Source organism: Homalodisca vitripennis, chromosome 5 (assembly GCF_021130785.1).
Source record: "Homalodisca vitripennis isolate AUS2020 chromosome 5, UT_GWSS_2.1, whole genome shotgun sequence".
Classification (NCBI taxonomy): domain Eukaryota; kingdom Metazoa; phylum Arthropoda; class Insecta; order Hemiptera; family Cicadellidae; genus Homalodisca; species Homalodisca vitripennis.
Window position 1 is genome coordinate 172215988 of NC_060211.1, and position 14905 is coordinate 172230892.

The following is a 14905-nucleotide window of genomic DNA, read 5'->3' on the forward strand; positions in this document are numbered from 1 at the left end:
TCTCCCTGTGCACAGAAGATTGCTTTTTAGAAAATGCAATACTGTATCTTATAGACACATAGTATCTATCATTGTTTATATCATGGGTGAAATATGCAACAATTACTAATAATATTAGGTACCGTCACTATGCAATCCCATGACTTCATCCCTTTGTGAGTTGAAAAGAATGTGTGAAATAAACAGGAATTCTCCCGTCACACGTGATCCGAACAGAAATGTGAGATTCAACGTTTCACGATTAGCAATCAATGACTCAAATAAATAAATAATACTATCAAAGAACCCACTATGATTGTAACAGCTAAAACTGAAATAATATTACGTGTGAATGATAATGGTTTAGTACTATTTTATAACTTGTATTTACATTATTGGAACACTACTAGTGCTAAATGGATGATTTTTTTCAATTCCTTTATCTCTAATAATTATTCTAATTTAAAAGCCAATTTCAAAACAAGACTGATAAAAAGTCAAATAAAATACTAATGCTGTTTTAATTTGGTACTGAATCCTATTGCTGTTATGTATTTCTGGCAATATATCTCAAAGTGAGGTCTTACGTTCATAAATAATTGTACAATACGAGCTCTCTTCCAAAATGTCCTTTATGCAAAAATGAACGGAGACCTTAGAATTTTTATGTATATACAAACTGTTTTCTAGAAAACTAGAATAAATTATTATTTTATTATTCCTTGTGCCATTCGAGTTCGAAAACATCAACGAAGTTGTTGAATGATTCTAGACTTTCCACTATTGTGCGGTATTGATTATGTATAATCGTTTGATATTAATTATTGTCATAACCTATAAACCAAATAATACTGTCAATGTTGACAATTAGTTTTATAAATATGTGGTTAATTTGGAGATTTTCCGTTAATATAGTATTTGTTTATACTGAGTTAGGACGAAAACTGATCAAACTGGCAGTGTCCTGTTTGGGAAGTTTTCTGATAGAATGCGTGTTACAACAAAAAGGTTTCAAAATTTGAGGTGTGAGTGATGACGTCATCGTCAGTGTGTACACTTAGTTGTTTAGAATAGTGTCATGATTATGGGTGTGTTGGCTGTCAAAATCTGATTAAGTATTCTAAATTTGAAGTATTTTAAGATTTAACTAAATAGTGCTGTGAAGATAATTATGAAGTTGGATGTTTTTTACACGTGAGGAGAAATGTTTCGCTGTATTCCCATTTTCAAGGGATGTAATCGGCAAGTCGAATTTGTTGACAAGCGTCACTGTTCACTTCAGGCTGTTCCCGAGGACATTCTAAGATATTCTCGAAGTTTAGAAGAACTCCTGTTGGATGCAAATCACATAAGAGAACTACCGAAGGTAAGAAACACCAATGCAATACAATAACTTAGGCTTATTTCCTGAAGTTCATGATAACTGTAAATCATCTTTACTGTCTAGGCTATGTCCAGACCAAGTGAACAATCAATTGAAATAAAACGAACCCTTTAAATTATGAAATACATATTTAAAATATTGCTCCAATAGGACTAAGTATTTTTGTTTTAAAAGAGGCCCTAATGTATCTTCTCATTCATTGAATATTTGGTAGGCTTAATCTCATCTCCGAAACATGGCCAAGGATTAAGATCGTGCGGAGTCTGTGCTAATGGCCATTGGCTGAGAGTACTTCAGAGGGACAGATTACGATAAACAGACCCGGTTTTTATCTCGCTTATTACAATCATCGAAACTTTATATACCGAATAGCAGAACTATCAATCAATATCAATGTATCTAAAATACTAAATTAAACCATAACTGTAATCCTTAATCAAACGATAAAATTAAGACAGGTGCCAGGAAAAATGTCATTTAATAATAAAGAATAAAGAAAATGTAGGCTAACAACAAAACAAACATCTTGAAACCGAGAAAGATACAGTAAATCATCTTTAAGTGTTATTTTGTTTAGTTTTCTAGAGTTAATTATAGCCTTTTTGGCCACAGTGTGATAAGAGGCCACCACCACAATAGAATCATATTTATGATTATCTAAACTATAGAAAGAAAAATGTTAACACGAATTACGTTATATAACAACTATCTATGTTGTGTATCTATAAATTGTAACTAACAAAACAGTTTAACATTTACTTACTTTTTACTGTTTTTAAGGATATACTATGATTCTATTGTGGTGGTGGCCTCTTATTATACTGCAGCCGGCCTAATTACTTTAACAGTGAAGAGTGCTACAATCAATAACAGCTGCTTTATAAATGTATCTTTTTTTGTATCTTATTTCCTATGCCAATTTACATCGACTTGACTGAGGCAAACTGCTCTAGTCTACCTAAATCAATGTAACAAAATATTTGTGTAACTCATATATATGGCCATTGCTGCAATGCACAGTCGTAAAGTCCTACCCACATAGTAATTGTGGACCTTATATGAGCTAACACGCTTAGTCTACTCTGTAGTGTAGGCCTAATCGTTTGAAGACTGCATTGGCTACAGCAGAGAAAAGTTCATAAGTATTCCAACTGACTTTCTTACAGGTACTTTCTTAGTCTATGATGAATGTAACTGAGATACATACATTTTGACATAACTTATCTAGGTTGCAGTTTTGTCAGACCACCAAAACAATAGAATAAAACTAGGTAGCATACATTCTACTTAAATTATCGGACAAATACGGTCATTATTTTATTCAAATAATCAGTTTTAAAAGTATTAGGCCTGTTTGTTTGGTTTTATCAAAGGCTAATTTAACAATACCAAATGAACTAAAGATGGTCAAAAGTGTTTTTGATTGGTTTAAAACAAGCAACATGAAACTTAATCTTTGTAAGAGCTCTACCATGACTTTCGGTTCTACGCTATTTCCAGTATATTTTGGGTGGTCATCCACTAGATAGGACCTCCACAATAAAGGATTTGGGTGTTACCTTTTGTACTGATCTTTCCTTCAATGAGCATGTTTATGATTTATGCAGACTGACACAGCATGTTGGGATTCATCACAAGGTCAATTCGTGGTATGACTAGCTAGCCCTGGTGTTTAAAAACACTTTACATCATGTGTATGACATCTCCTTGAGTATACTAGCCCAGCTCGGTCTGATTAATATGCTTGAAAAGCTATCCAGAGGAAGTTCTTAGACTGGTGGGGATGCGTCATGGGTTGCGTTTAAGGGAGTTGCCACTTGTTGAACTTCAGGCCGAGCTTCTCCATCTGAATTTCAAGTTAAGCGTGTAATAGCCAATATTTTATTTCTTACCAAATTCATGAACGGCCTGCTCAACTGTCCAATGCTCATCTCCGAAGTGGATTTCCATACTCCAACAAGCATTTGGTCTCTTGATCTGTTCGGCAGTTGTCAATACTGACGTGGTTACGTCGTATTGACGTGGTAGCCATGGTCCACTTGTGAGAATGATGTGGCTGGGGAACATTGTCTGCTATACCATTGATTGTTTCAATGAAAGTGTGTTTTTAATCTCACTGCGCTCAGTTTGAAAATTGGTTGTGAATCATCTTGAACTTGGTTAGGCTGTGATTCAGGGTGGCCCTTATGGGTGGCCATGGCTGTTCTCTGTACGTCAGATCAAAGATTTATGACACGTCCATGCCCTCAGTTCAACGGGTAATTCTTAATTGCACTTGCTATTTTCCCATTAAGATCCTCCAGCCAACACTTTTGTTGCGCAGGTATAAAATTCAATCCTTATTTAGGAAAAGAGTAAATACCAATAAAAAAATTAAAACCTAATCTAGCAAACATTGTAGGTATTTGAGGAATGCATTTAGATCCAAGGGTCAAAACTCACATACTGTCATTTAAATCCGAGTCAGAGTGACGCACATGGTAGCGCAATCACCGAGTGGAGATGGTGGTGGCCGCTACACATGGTCAATAGAGCTGCGGGGATAACTAGTCTTACCTGTAATTTCTCCTCAGGTGCGAGAGAAATCAGTTAAGGCCACATAAGAGGCCTGCCACAGGTTAAAGCATGTTCACAAATATAACAATACCTAACCAAGTTATTACTTTCCAATTAATTATTTTCTATTGTTGTATATGACTTATAAATAGAAAATGAACAAATTAATAATATTCTGATTTTTAACTTTAATTGTCATAAAATTTATAATTGATGTTAATGTAATATGTTTGTAGTATCGATGATTTAATTGAAGTATTCTTATTGATTGTTTTGGTGGGCTTATACGAAATTGCAGCCTGTATGTATCTGTAAATAGCGGACTAGTATCTTATTTTCTCTGTAACTTGTGAGAGCCACCATTAGAGATCACTCACAGTACATTTTTCAGATTAATGATGATTTTGTATGCCTTTTTCAATATTCAGGTGTATTTCCATAATTTTTCTTCATATGTGTAGCAATTAATCTGCATTTTATAAATAATGAAAATAAAATAATCATAAGTCGACAAAGCCATTATTGTAGTTAATAGCTATCTAGATACATAATTTAGGAACTGAAAAGAAACGTGGCTTTGGCACATAAATTAGTATTAATGGTAATTCTAAGCAATATATGGGTCAACCTCGATTTTTCTCATATTACAATATAATGTTCCAATAGTCAATTAGAAAAGGAAATGACTAGAATTTCTTACCGGAAAGCAGTTATAGGGAGCAGGCAACCGCCAGACGGTCATGTGTTTAAAATTGTTTTACATACAGTACATTACCTTCATTATATTGTAATATGTAATAACAATTTATCAGTAATTTGTAATAAAAAAAATGATCACGCACAATGCCTGCCCGCTGTGCAGCGCTTCGCGCTACTTGCTCCTTTAGAAAAAAAAATAACTCGAGTAGTGTTCCAAATTTGAAGCCCAGATCACGTCAGTGCCCCTGATCACTAATAGGTAATTCTAAGCAATATATGACTGTCTGGCGGTTGCCTGCTTCCTATAACTGCTTTCTGGCAAGAAATTCTAGTCTTCCTTTTCTAATTGACTATTGGAACATTATATTGTAATATGAGAAAAATCGAGGTTGACCCATATATTGCTTAGAATTACCGTATTAATAAACCCATACTACGTGAGTATATAATGTAGATCAAACAGAGCCTACTCGGAAACTAACTGATGTAACACTATAAAACCCGTAAAGGGTAAAGTTTCATAAGTAAGTCCTGATCGTCAATAACATTCAAATATCGATAGGCAACTACTATCCAGTTGCCTATATTGAACATGGTTTTGTATATTATTCAATAGGCATATTTAATCATTTTAATTATGCGCCTCAAGTAATATTCAACAGATAAAGGTCAAAAGTTTATTTAAAGAATTGTTCTGTTACTCTGTCTGGATCCAGTTCATTTCTGTTAATTCACAGTAAATCAGAGCCTTCTCGGTTAACACTCTGAGCACATTTGGCGATCTCATGTGATACGAGAACTGTAAATGTGAGTGATGGATCCAGAGGGTTACAGGTGTGACAATGTGAGGTTTGTCGTTCTGTTAATTTGGCATAGTAAATATATTATTATATACATGTGTTATTGATTACTAATATAAATGCATATAAAATATTTGTATTACACCAAAAAAAAATGTTTTGAGAACAAAAATTCATTATTCATTCGCAATTACAGATGAACAATTTTATATTTCATTGGTATAAAAACCTGCTATTTTGTGCCATACAGACTATAGCTGCAAGTTGTCTCCCCATGATTGTCAAAAAAACAAACATCAGCTGACTACAAAAGTAACATTTTATGCAGATATACAAATTAGAAAAAGTAAATAGGTCTATATGATGTATAAGATTATGAAGGGTCCACAGCCTATTTAGTGTTGCTATGACAACATTAAAATTACGTAGTCAAAGTTTCTTATTGAGACATTCTCGTTCCACAGGATGATTGTGATACTGCTATTAATTATGGGTGGTTTTATAGCATTTCAATTGGTTAAACGTTACTGAATCTTAATACAATCGATGTATCATTGTTGATATGTTAAACAGGCAATGAGAAATATGCATGGTATCGATACAACAATGTAGATGCAACAACTCATTAAACATCAGTGAATGAACTGTTATGAGGAATGCTTTTTAAATGTTGAAATCCAATTATAAATCAGGTGAACAGAAGGGTATTTTTGATCACTCTTTACAAAAATCATTATTGTATATTTTTATCAATTTGGAACAACCTGATCCAAAACTGTAAATTTTTCTAGCTTCACATATGTATTAGTGAAATATTTTTAGCGTCTGCCATTATCAAACAGATTGATTGTGTGTGAACAGACTTGGCATGTGGAGGCTATGTATACCAATTATTTTTACACATAACATACATATGTAAGCCTACCGAGGTACTTATAAAATTAAATTACAGATTTCCCTATAATTGGACAATTAGTTTAAGAGTACTTACACGATATAAGTTTTAACAAACTGCATGCATCCAAAAGCACCAAAATGTACCACAAGTCTTTAACAGAGATTTTTTGGAAATTCAATTTTTGTAAACCGTCACATACACTATTTTAAAATAAAAGTAAATCAGATCAAATGAAAATTATGAAAGTGAAATTAAGTTACCTAAATACTATTATTATTAAAATATATTGGAAATAAAAGATTGCTTCTAATACTTTATTTATTGAGGTTAACAGAAGCTCTGAAATGTAACAACTGTCCTAATCTTGCTTAGGGAATTTAGAAGGGTTGTAGGGGGAGACAGGAAGAGCTTACAATCAGAGGCCAAGGAAAGAGAAGTTTTTTTGTTCTCTTAGGACAAGAAGCTTATAAATTGCACTTATTTTAAAAGAACCTTAACACTGCTTCCGGAGTGACAGGATATTCAGGAGGGGTAAGGTTAGGGAGTAGGGGCCGCCTCTTATCGAGATCCATAAGGAAGAATTAATTAGGGCACTAATCTCAAAGTCATGTCTCCCTGGAAGAAGGGGAGGCCAGCTCTGAACCAGCCTCTCCAGTCAAAGCAGGCAGGGAGCAACCTATGTTATAGGCTAGCTTATGTATAGGCTAGCAACAGCCCTTAACACTTGGACACTTGGGGAGCCCCACCAACTCCAACAGTTATGTCCCGAAGTAGACTAGACCTATAGACCTATCCTTGCAGCCCAATATTTTGACATTTGCGGTTAGTGCTCCTGGGCATCCATAAGGTTGCCCAGATTTAAGTGACACATGGTAATTTCCTGCTTAATGCTGAACGAAACTTCTTAGAAATTGGCGGAAATCCAAGTACCTGCTGTCCAGAAAAGTATATTTATAACAGCTATATTTAAGTGATTATTAATTTTTTTTACTATCTTATTTTAGCACTAATTTGAAGAAACCTTAGTTATTTTGGTATTCTTGGAAGTCTAAATAAAAATATTTTGTAGCAATAAGTAAGGTAAAAACACATATTTTGTATGATGTCAAATAATGAGAAATTCAGCTGCATAAACAAAGACATGTAAATGACGTACACATGGTTTCACCGGTATCAGCCATGAGCTTCACCGGGCCTGAACGTGTTAATTGAAAATCCCACTGCATGTGAGATTAGTTTTGTAATTAGTTTATTCAATTTGAGGAATGTTAAAACAGTTTAAATTCATCTATAGATGTGTGAGGTATGTCCGGATAAAATTTGGTGAGTGGTTCATTTGTAAGGAGGTGGGCGAGGCTATTGAATGAAGCAAAAACATTGATATGATCTACGACAATGCTTTACCTCTCACTATGAATGTGATCCGATAACGTTACGAGAATTTTGACTGAGAACAATCCAACCACCTCCTCTATACAGTCTATATGTTACTTCTGATAACTATACTTTGTTTTCTATCCGAAATCTGATCTTGCTGGCAAGAGGTTCAACGATGATGTCAAGATCAAAAACCGTGTTACTAAGTTGAACTCATGGGCAGCAACTTTGATGATAAAGGAATAACAAAGCCATGCTATCACAAGTGCTTATAAACTGGGTGGAACTTGTTAAAAAAAGAGGCCGTGACTAACAAGTCATCAGTCATGTATGTGATATAATGTGTTGTTTTAAAATAATTAAAATAGATTAGATCAATTTAGATAGAGGAAATTTAATACCTATTTGTAATATCCTATTTATCCACCAGTAAAACGAAACTTCTGATGTAAGTTATGTCATTCATCATATAAAGGAATTAAATACAGAGAACATTAAATTAATATGACATATTTTATTTAAAAGTTGTAATAAAATAACACAGAAATCAGTTTATTTACAAAAATTGGAAATATTTTGCGTAATTAACCAAAATTCAGGGGATTAAAAAATAAAGAATAATTAATTAAATGAGTAATTTTTTGTGTAAAATATAAATTGTTAACATAAAAGTCAATAACTTAATCGTATATAGTAAAAATTACATTTGTTTTAGACCACCTTTTTAAACCTTTTGCATTAGCTTATGCTGTTTGTACCATACTTTTAAATCCTCTTTTACATGTGGTGAATGTTTCTATAATAACAGGAAACTTCCCAACTCAATTAAAAATATCAAAAGTTGTTCCTGTGTTAAAAAAAGGAGACAGCAAAAATCCTCTAAATTATAGACCATTGGCAATACAACCTGCTTTATCAAAAATATTTGAAAAGACTATGATGATTCAATTAGTAGACTATTTTGAGAAAGGTAATTTGCTGGATTTGGAGCAGCATGGCTATAGAAAAAATAGATCAACGGTAACAGCATTAATTGATTATATTGAGAATGTGCTAGAAAATTTGGATGAAGGGAATCATACTGTTGGAGCCTTTCTGGATCTGACAAAGGCATTTGATAGTGTCTGCCATAAAACCTTGCTAGAAAAATTAGAATCATATGGTATTGAGGATAAAGAATTAAGCTGGCATCAGTCATATCTGGAAGGGCGACAGCAGTATGTTAGTATTAAATATCTAGGTAATAATGAAATGAGAAATATTGATTCAAGAATAGAAAAAATACAATATTCTGTACCACAAGGTTCAGTATTGGGCCCATTTTTGTTCTTATGCTACTTGGGAGGTATGCCACAGATTTTAACAAATTTATCAAATAAAAATCATTTATGTTTGTTTGCAGATGATATAAGTATGTCGGTTTCTGGAAAAGATTTACAAAGTGTAATAAATACAACAGAATATTCAATGTCACAACTAAAATGTTACTTGAATGATAGAAATTTATTACTAAATTCTGATAAAACAATTCTAATGAAATTTAAATGTAAACAATCAAATGAGATAAATACAATTGGAAATAAATTTGTAAAAGATACAAAATTCTTGGGTCTGGCTCTAAGTAATACATTAAGTTGGACAAAACAAGTAGAAAAAATTTGTCATAAAATGAGTTCTGGAATATTTGCAATCAGGCGGTTATCCTTCTTCCTAGAAATAAATGCACTGAAATCTGTTTACTATGCCTTGATACATCCACATATTTCATATGGCATTGAAATTTATGGTGGAACCAGTGCAAATAACTTAAACAAAATATTACATTTACAAAAAGTGGCAATAAGACATATTCTACACCTTAAAAATAATGATAGTTGTAAAGACCACTTTATTAACCTAAGAATAATGACAGTATATAGTTTATATATTTATAAAACTATATTACATGTCAAGACAAATGCAGAGTCTATACCAAGGCAACAAGATTATCATAATTATAATACAAGAAATAGAGAAAATTTTGTAGTAAAGAAACATAATAAAGAAAAATATAAACAGTGTCCGACATACATAGGAATAAAATTTATAAATAACCTTCCAGGCTGTATTAAGAATGAAAATTCTTTTAATAATTTTAAGAAAATGTTGAAACAATTTTGTACAGATCATTCATTCTACTCTCTTGAAGAGTTTTTTACACTGTGACTTGAAAGTAATTTTGTTTGTATTTGCCTACCATTACAAAACATATTAACACCATGGACATAAATATTTAAAATATTATACTGTATTAAATATAAAGTATGAATACTCTAACCTGAGTCTTATGTTTTATATTGTAGTAAAGGTAATTGACGCAATTCATGTACATTATGTATAAAAAGAATAAAGGAATTTTGAATTTGAATACCAAGGGGTAGATTTTACATTTTATTCTGTACAAAGTTTTGTAACTAGGGTTTTCATGTTGGCATACTGTATTTCTAAATCAATGCCTACACTAAATTATGTAAAAAAACATGTTTTAGGCGTAAAATCTAAAAAAAATTTAAAAGTAATATTTTTGTAAAGACCCTCTAGGACAAATTGAATCAAAATAATTGTACCTATTCTATCATTGAGCATAGAATTATTCTTTATCAGGCCCTACTCTGTAATATTGAGTATTGTTTTAACCCCTTTAAAGCACTTTTAAGCTAATTACACTCTATATAATTTTACAGCTAAATAAAAAATGTTACTTTAAATGGTAGCATCTTAGTTCATAGATTAGTTAGGTTAAACAAACAAATAGAAACAAGCATTACAGAAATAGCCCACAAATTTGGCAGGCCTAATCCATCTAAAATAAGTTTTACTCAAGTGGCCCATTACTATTAGTTACAGCAAGAACATTGCCAAAACAGTTCAAAGTAGCTTCAAGATGTCTATTGCGCTTTGAGACTCAAGTCCTTATCTTTATACAATGTCTTTTTTGTGTGGCACATGACTTTGATTTTTGTTATAAGCACTTAGAGATTTATACAATGTCTCACAATGTCATAATGTGAACAAACCTAGTTTTGTACAAGACAATTGAGCGTTTGAATCGTGCATGTAAAGGTGATAGAATTGCATGTTGTGATAGTGATGTGTAGAAGATCAATATAGATAATTTATCTCATCAATATGTACATATGCATCCTTCTTTTGTATGCAACCATGAAACAACTTATTTGATCATCGTCATCATCATCTTTATTCATCATTAAGCATTAGGCTATACATGCAATAGATGTTATCAACAGTTATAATATATAAATAATAAACTGAATTATTTACAAAGTAAAATTAGACAACATTTTAATTAAACCATATGCAATACCTTTACCAACATTAACAATTCATAACGACTTAAGCCTTAAACAGATAAAAACAAACAAGAAAAATGCAACAACTTATAATAAACATAAAAAAAGGCATAACAATCTGACCATAATATAACATTAAAATAAATAATAAGATACATAACAGGATAAAATAAGATAAAAGGTTCAAACTAAAGAAGATAGGTACATTATAACTTAGTTAAAATCAACAAGTTCATAACTTAATATATAAGTAAGAGATATTTCAACAAGTTCATGACTTAATATATAAGTAAGAGATATTAAATAGGTGATATATAACAAGTATTCAAATAAATAAACCAACACAATACACAACAAGAATGCTTAAAATTAACAAAGAAACAAGTCTGACACAGGTACATTTAAAAATTTGTGTATACTGTAAAAAGGATTTAAAACCAACCACTTATATATTTTACTCTTAAAGTTGAGTTCTGTTATTCTTACAGGCTAATATAGTCACATTTTGTTTATCTTTAATTCAAATTTTTTAATTGTTTTAAATTGAAACATTTCAAAAATATGTTTCCATGAAAATTTATATAGCCTAACCTGTATAAATTGGGCATATTTTGTACATTTTCAACCATCCATAAAGGATTGTAAAAACCTAATATTAGGAGTTTAATGAATTATAGCTCAAAAGCTACTGAATCAAATTCAATTATCACTTTTTTAACACTAGGGTTGTATTGAGTTGTATATAAAAGTATATGTTATGCATACATTTTGGTTTAAGTGACATTATAAATTTCAATGGTCTAAAAGATGACTAAAGAAATAAAAATGTAAACAAAACTTCTGACAAGTTGAATCTGATTTTGGAATGAATCAAATCAATGTTGATCTGTTCATTTAACCAACTCTGGCAGCCAAGATCACGGTGATAGATCGTGTATCAAGGCTGTTTGTTTGGCGAGTGCAAGTGATATAAACCGGTGGAGGTTTGAAGCAGAGTTGAGCAGCTAGGATCAGGCAGTGATCAGAACAGAACTAATATAATAATAGTCTATTTGTTTACCCTGCTCTAACTTACTACAAAACTGATCTAAAATTAACACCTGATCTTTGTTATTCCACTCCACTTTTATCCACACTCACGCTATATTCTTCACTGCAATTAGTGTAAAGGATCGAAATGTACTTGGTAACATAATAATTATTTATTGTAGTGCAGAGCTACAATGAATAAAATTTATTTTGATCTATGAAAATCATATACTTTACAACAATTGTATAATTTAATTTTGTATATAAATAAATTGTTGATAAATTATTCCTCAATTACATTTTTAATTAATTTTTAGATCATATTTTAGACTTAAGATAAATTTTGTTCTTGTTTATTTTAACCCTTTGAGTGCCAACGTCCGATTTTACCGGACGACAAAAGGTGTCTGAAAAGTGCCAACGTCCGATTTTTACGACAAAAGTTGGCCGAAAAGTGCCGACGTCCGATTTTACCGGACGTTCGCGAAAAAGTCACTAAAAATTGTAACCTTTAATATTTTTAAATAATATCATATTGAAATGTTTGTGAAGAACCGTTCTTTTCAAAATAAATTGTTATAGTACACTTCCGATCAAACTTTAAATTATGAAACTCACATATAAACATTTTGGGTTGCCATAGCTACCGGAAACAATGTGACAATAGTTTCTTAAAAGTTGTATAACTCACTCATTATTGAAGATAATAATATAAATTTTTCAAGATTTACAGACAATTGCATACACTTTCCAGTGATATGGACTAAGAAAAGGATATGAATTTTTTTGGTCATAATAATTTGGTTTGAAAAATGAAATTTAAAAAAAATTTTGAATTTTTTTAGGTAAGTCCATTTTTGGTATTCCTAAATTTAGTGTTATGGTAACTTTGTTATTTTATGTTAATTAAACAGAGTTTTCAGAGAAAAATAAAAAAAGAATCATGTTGATAGCTTATTAAATAATCAAACTGTGAATTTTTTACTAAAACCTTGCAAAATGCCTGCAAAAGGGCTGGCACTTTTAGGTACACCCACTAGAAAAATACCTGGCACTTTTCAGTATACCCACTCAATAAATACTTGGCACTCAAAGGGTTAAGGAGTTCCAAGAGTTATTTTTTGTCAAAACAGCGAGATCACAATCAGACGGTTTCTTATTTTACTAAATCTTATTGTGGCAGCCAAACAACAAAAATATATAGAATATAAAAACCTGTACTTCAATTATAAAAAAAACATACTTAGTCTGTAATCAACAAAATTAACTTTTAATACTTTAGTTGTGTACTTAAAATATGATTGATGTAAAACATTTTGTAAACATAGTCTGTTTTTTATTTTGCTGGAGTTGTTCCTTTAAAAATTAATGGAAAGATCAGGTGTAATTAAAGTATGTTGATTTAGCATAGAATGGCTCAAAGTACCGATGAGTACGTTTGATCAAAAACTGCCCTTACTAAACAAAGTTGATTCATAATCCGAGTAGTACTAGTGATCCGAGAAAGAAAGAATCACTTCTTTATTGAGGCGAAATTAGGACCATATGGTCCTTTCTTACATTTAACCTCAAAACAAAACAAAAAACATATCTAAACCAGAAAATTAGAACTGTTGAACACCAGGAATAAGAAGCAGGAATGATATGAAGGATTTGCAACAGGTTCATATGATAAGAAACATCAAGAAGTGTAAAGTTGAAACTATTTGACTAGTTCAAATAAAAATTCTTTGATTCTTTTATAAAATGTTCGATCATTGGCAAAGTTGTTATAATTATTTCTGGAAGCCAAGTCTAAAATCAGATAATATATTTGAAAATTAAAAATATCCTATATTAAAATAACAATTATATAGTTACTATTGTATTAGACTCTGCTAAACATAAAAATCAGCATTGCCTTGTGCGATTAGTTATACATTTCTGTGAAAATGAATGTTAATTTAATAATACAACTTGAAATATAACAATAAATCTGATTATTGAAGCTATACAAACTATTTTTTTATATGCCGTTAAATAGTCAAAACTTAATAAAACCAATTACAAAACAATTTATTTATTTTGTGCTGCTTCGATCACGCAGTATGAAGAATACCGTTTTTTTTTCATTTTCCCGTTGGAAAAAACAGTTTGAAGGAGACTATAAAACTGATTGTAATAAAAAAATTTTTTATTAAAGTCCCCAATTTATTGTGTGCCTATATTTTTGACATTGAGAAGTTATGGCAAAGAATTCAATAAACACTGCTTGCTTATTTGGATTTTATATATATATATATATATATATATATATATATATATATATATATATATATACATATCCATAGTCTTTAATCTAATTTATGTTCCGGCCAAATTGATTGTTGTTTTATTTACACTTACAGTCAATTTATATTATCCCCATGTACTGTGAACAACCTTAAATAAAATGTTTGTTATTAGAAAAAGTATTAATAATTCATTTGAGGACAATTATTTAAAATTATGATTTTAAAAACATTATTTAAAGTCTACAAACAAAAAAAATCACAACCACAGGACGACTTACAATATCCAGAATGTTACACATAATACAAGGAGAAGAGGAAGGAAATCAACCAGAGCAAATGATGACTAATCGTGATATATATAGTATGTATGTCTAACTAAAGTTTTATCATCAAACATTTCATCAACATTATGTGTCATCACCTGATTATCACGATAATTCCTAAGGACTATTTGACTTTTTGGAAAATGAGACGAGTATTATACAGGAAACCAAATCCAATATGAAGTTTTTCCAGGGCTCTTACAGAAGTCTTCCTTCGTTGGTCCTCTTTTATTTATT

At 31.1% G+C, this 14905-nt stretch overlaps 1 protein-coding gene across 1 annotated transcript in view; it reads left to right on the forward strand.

Annotated features, from left to right (window-relative positions):
- Nucleotides 1-1010: 1010 nt before the first annotated feature.
- LOC124363173 (protein lap4-like) overlaps nucleotides 1011-14905 on the forward strand; it is a 54684-nt gene continuing 40789 nt past the window's right edge. Inside the window, exon 1 of the mRNA XM_046818319.1 lies at nucleotides 1011-1345. Within this exon, the coding sequence (XP_046674275.1) occupies nucleotides 1184-1345 (162 nt within the window). The 5' untranslated portion in view covers nucleotides 1011-1183. The remainder of the gene's footprint in view (nucleotides 1346-14905) is intronic.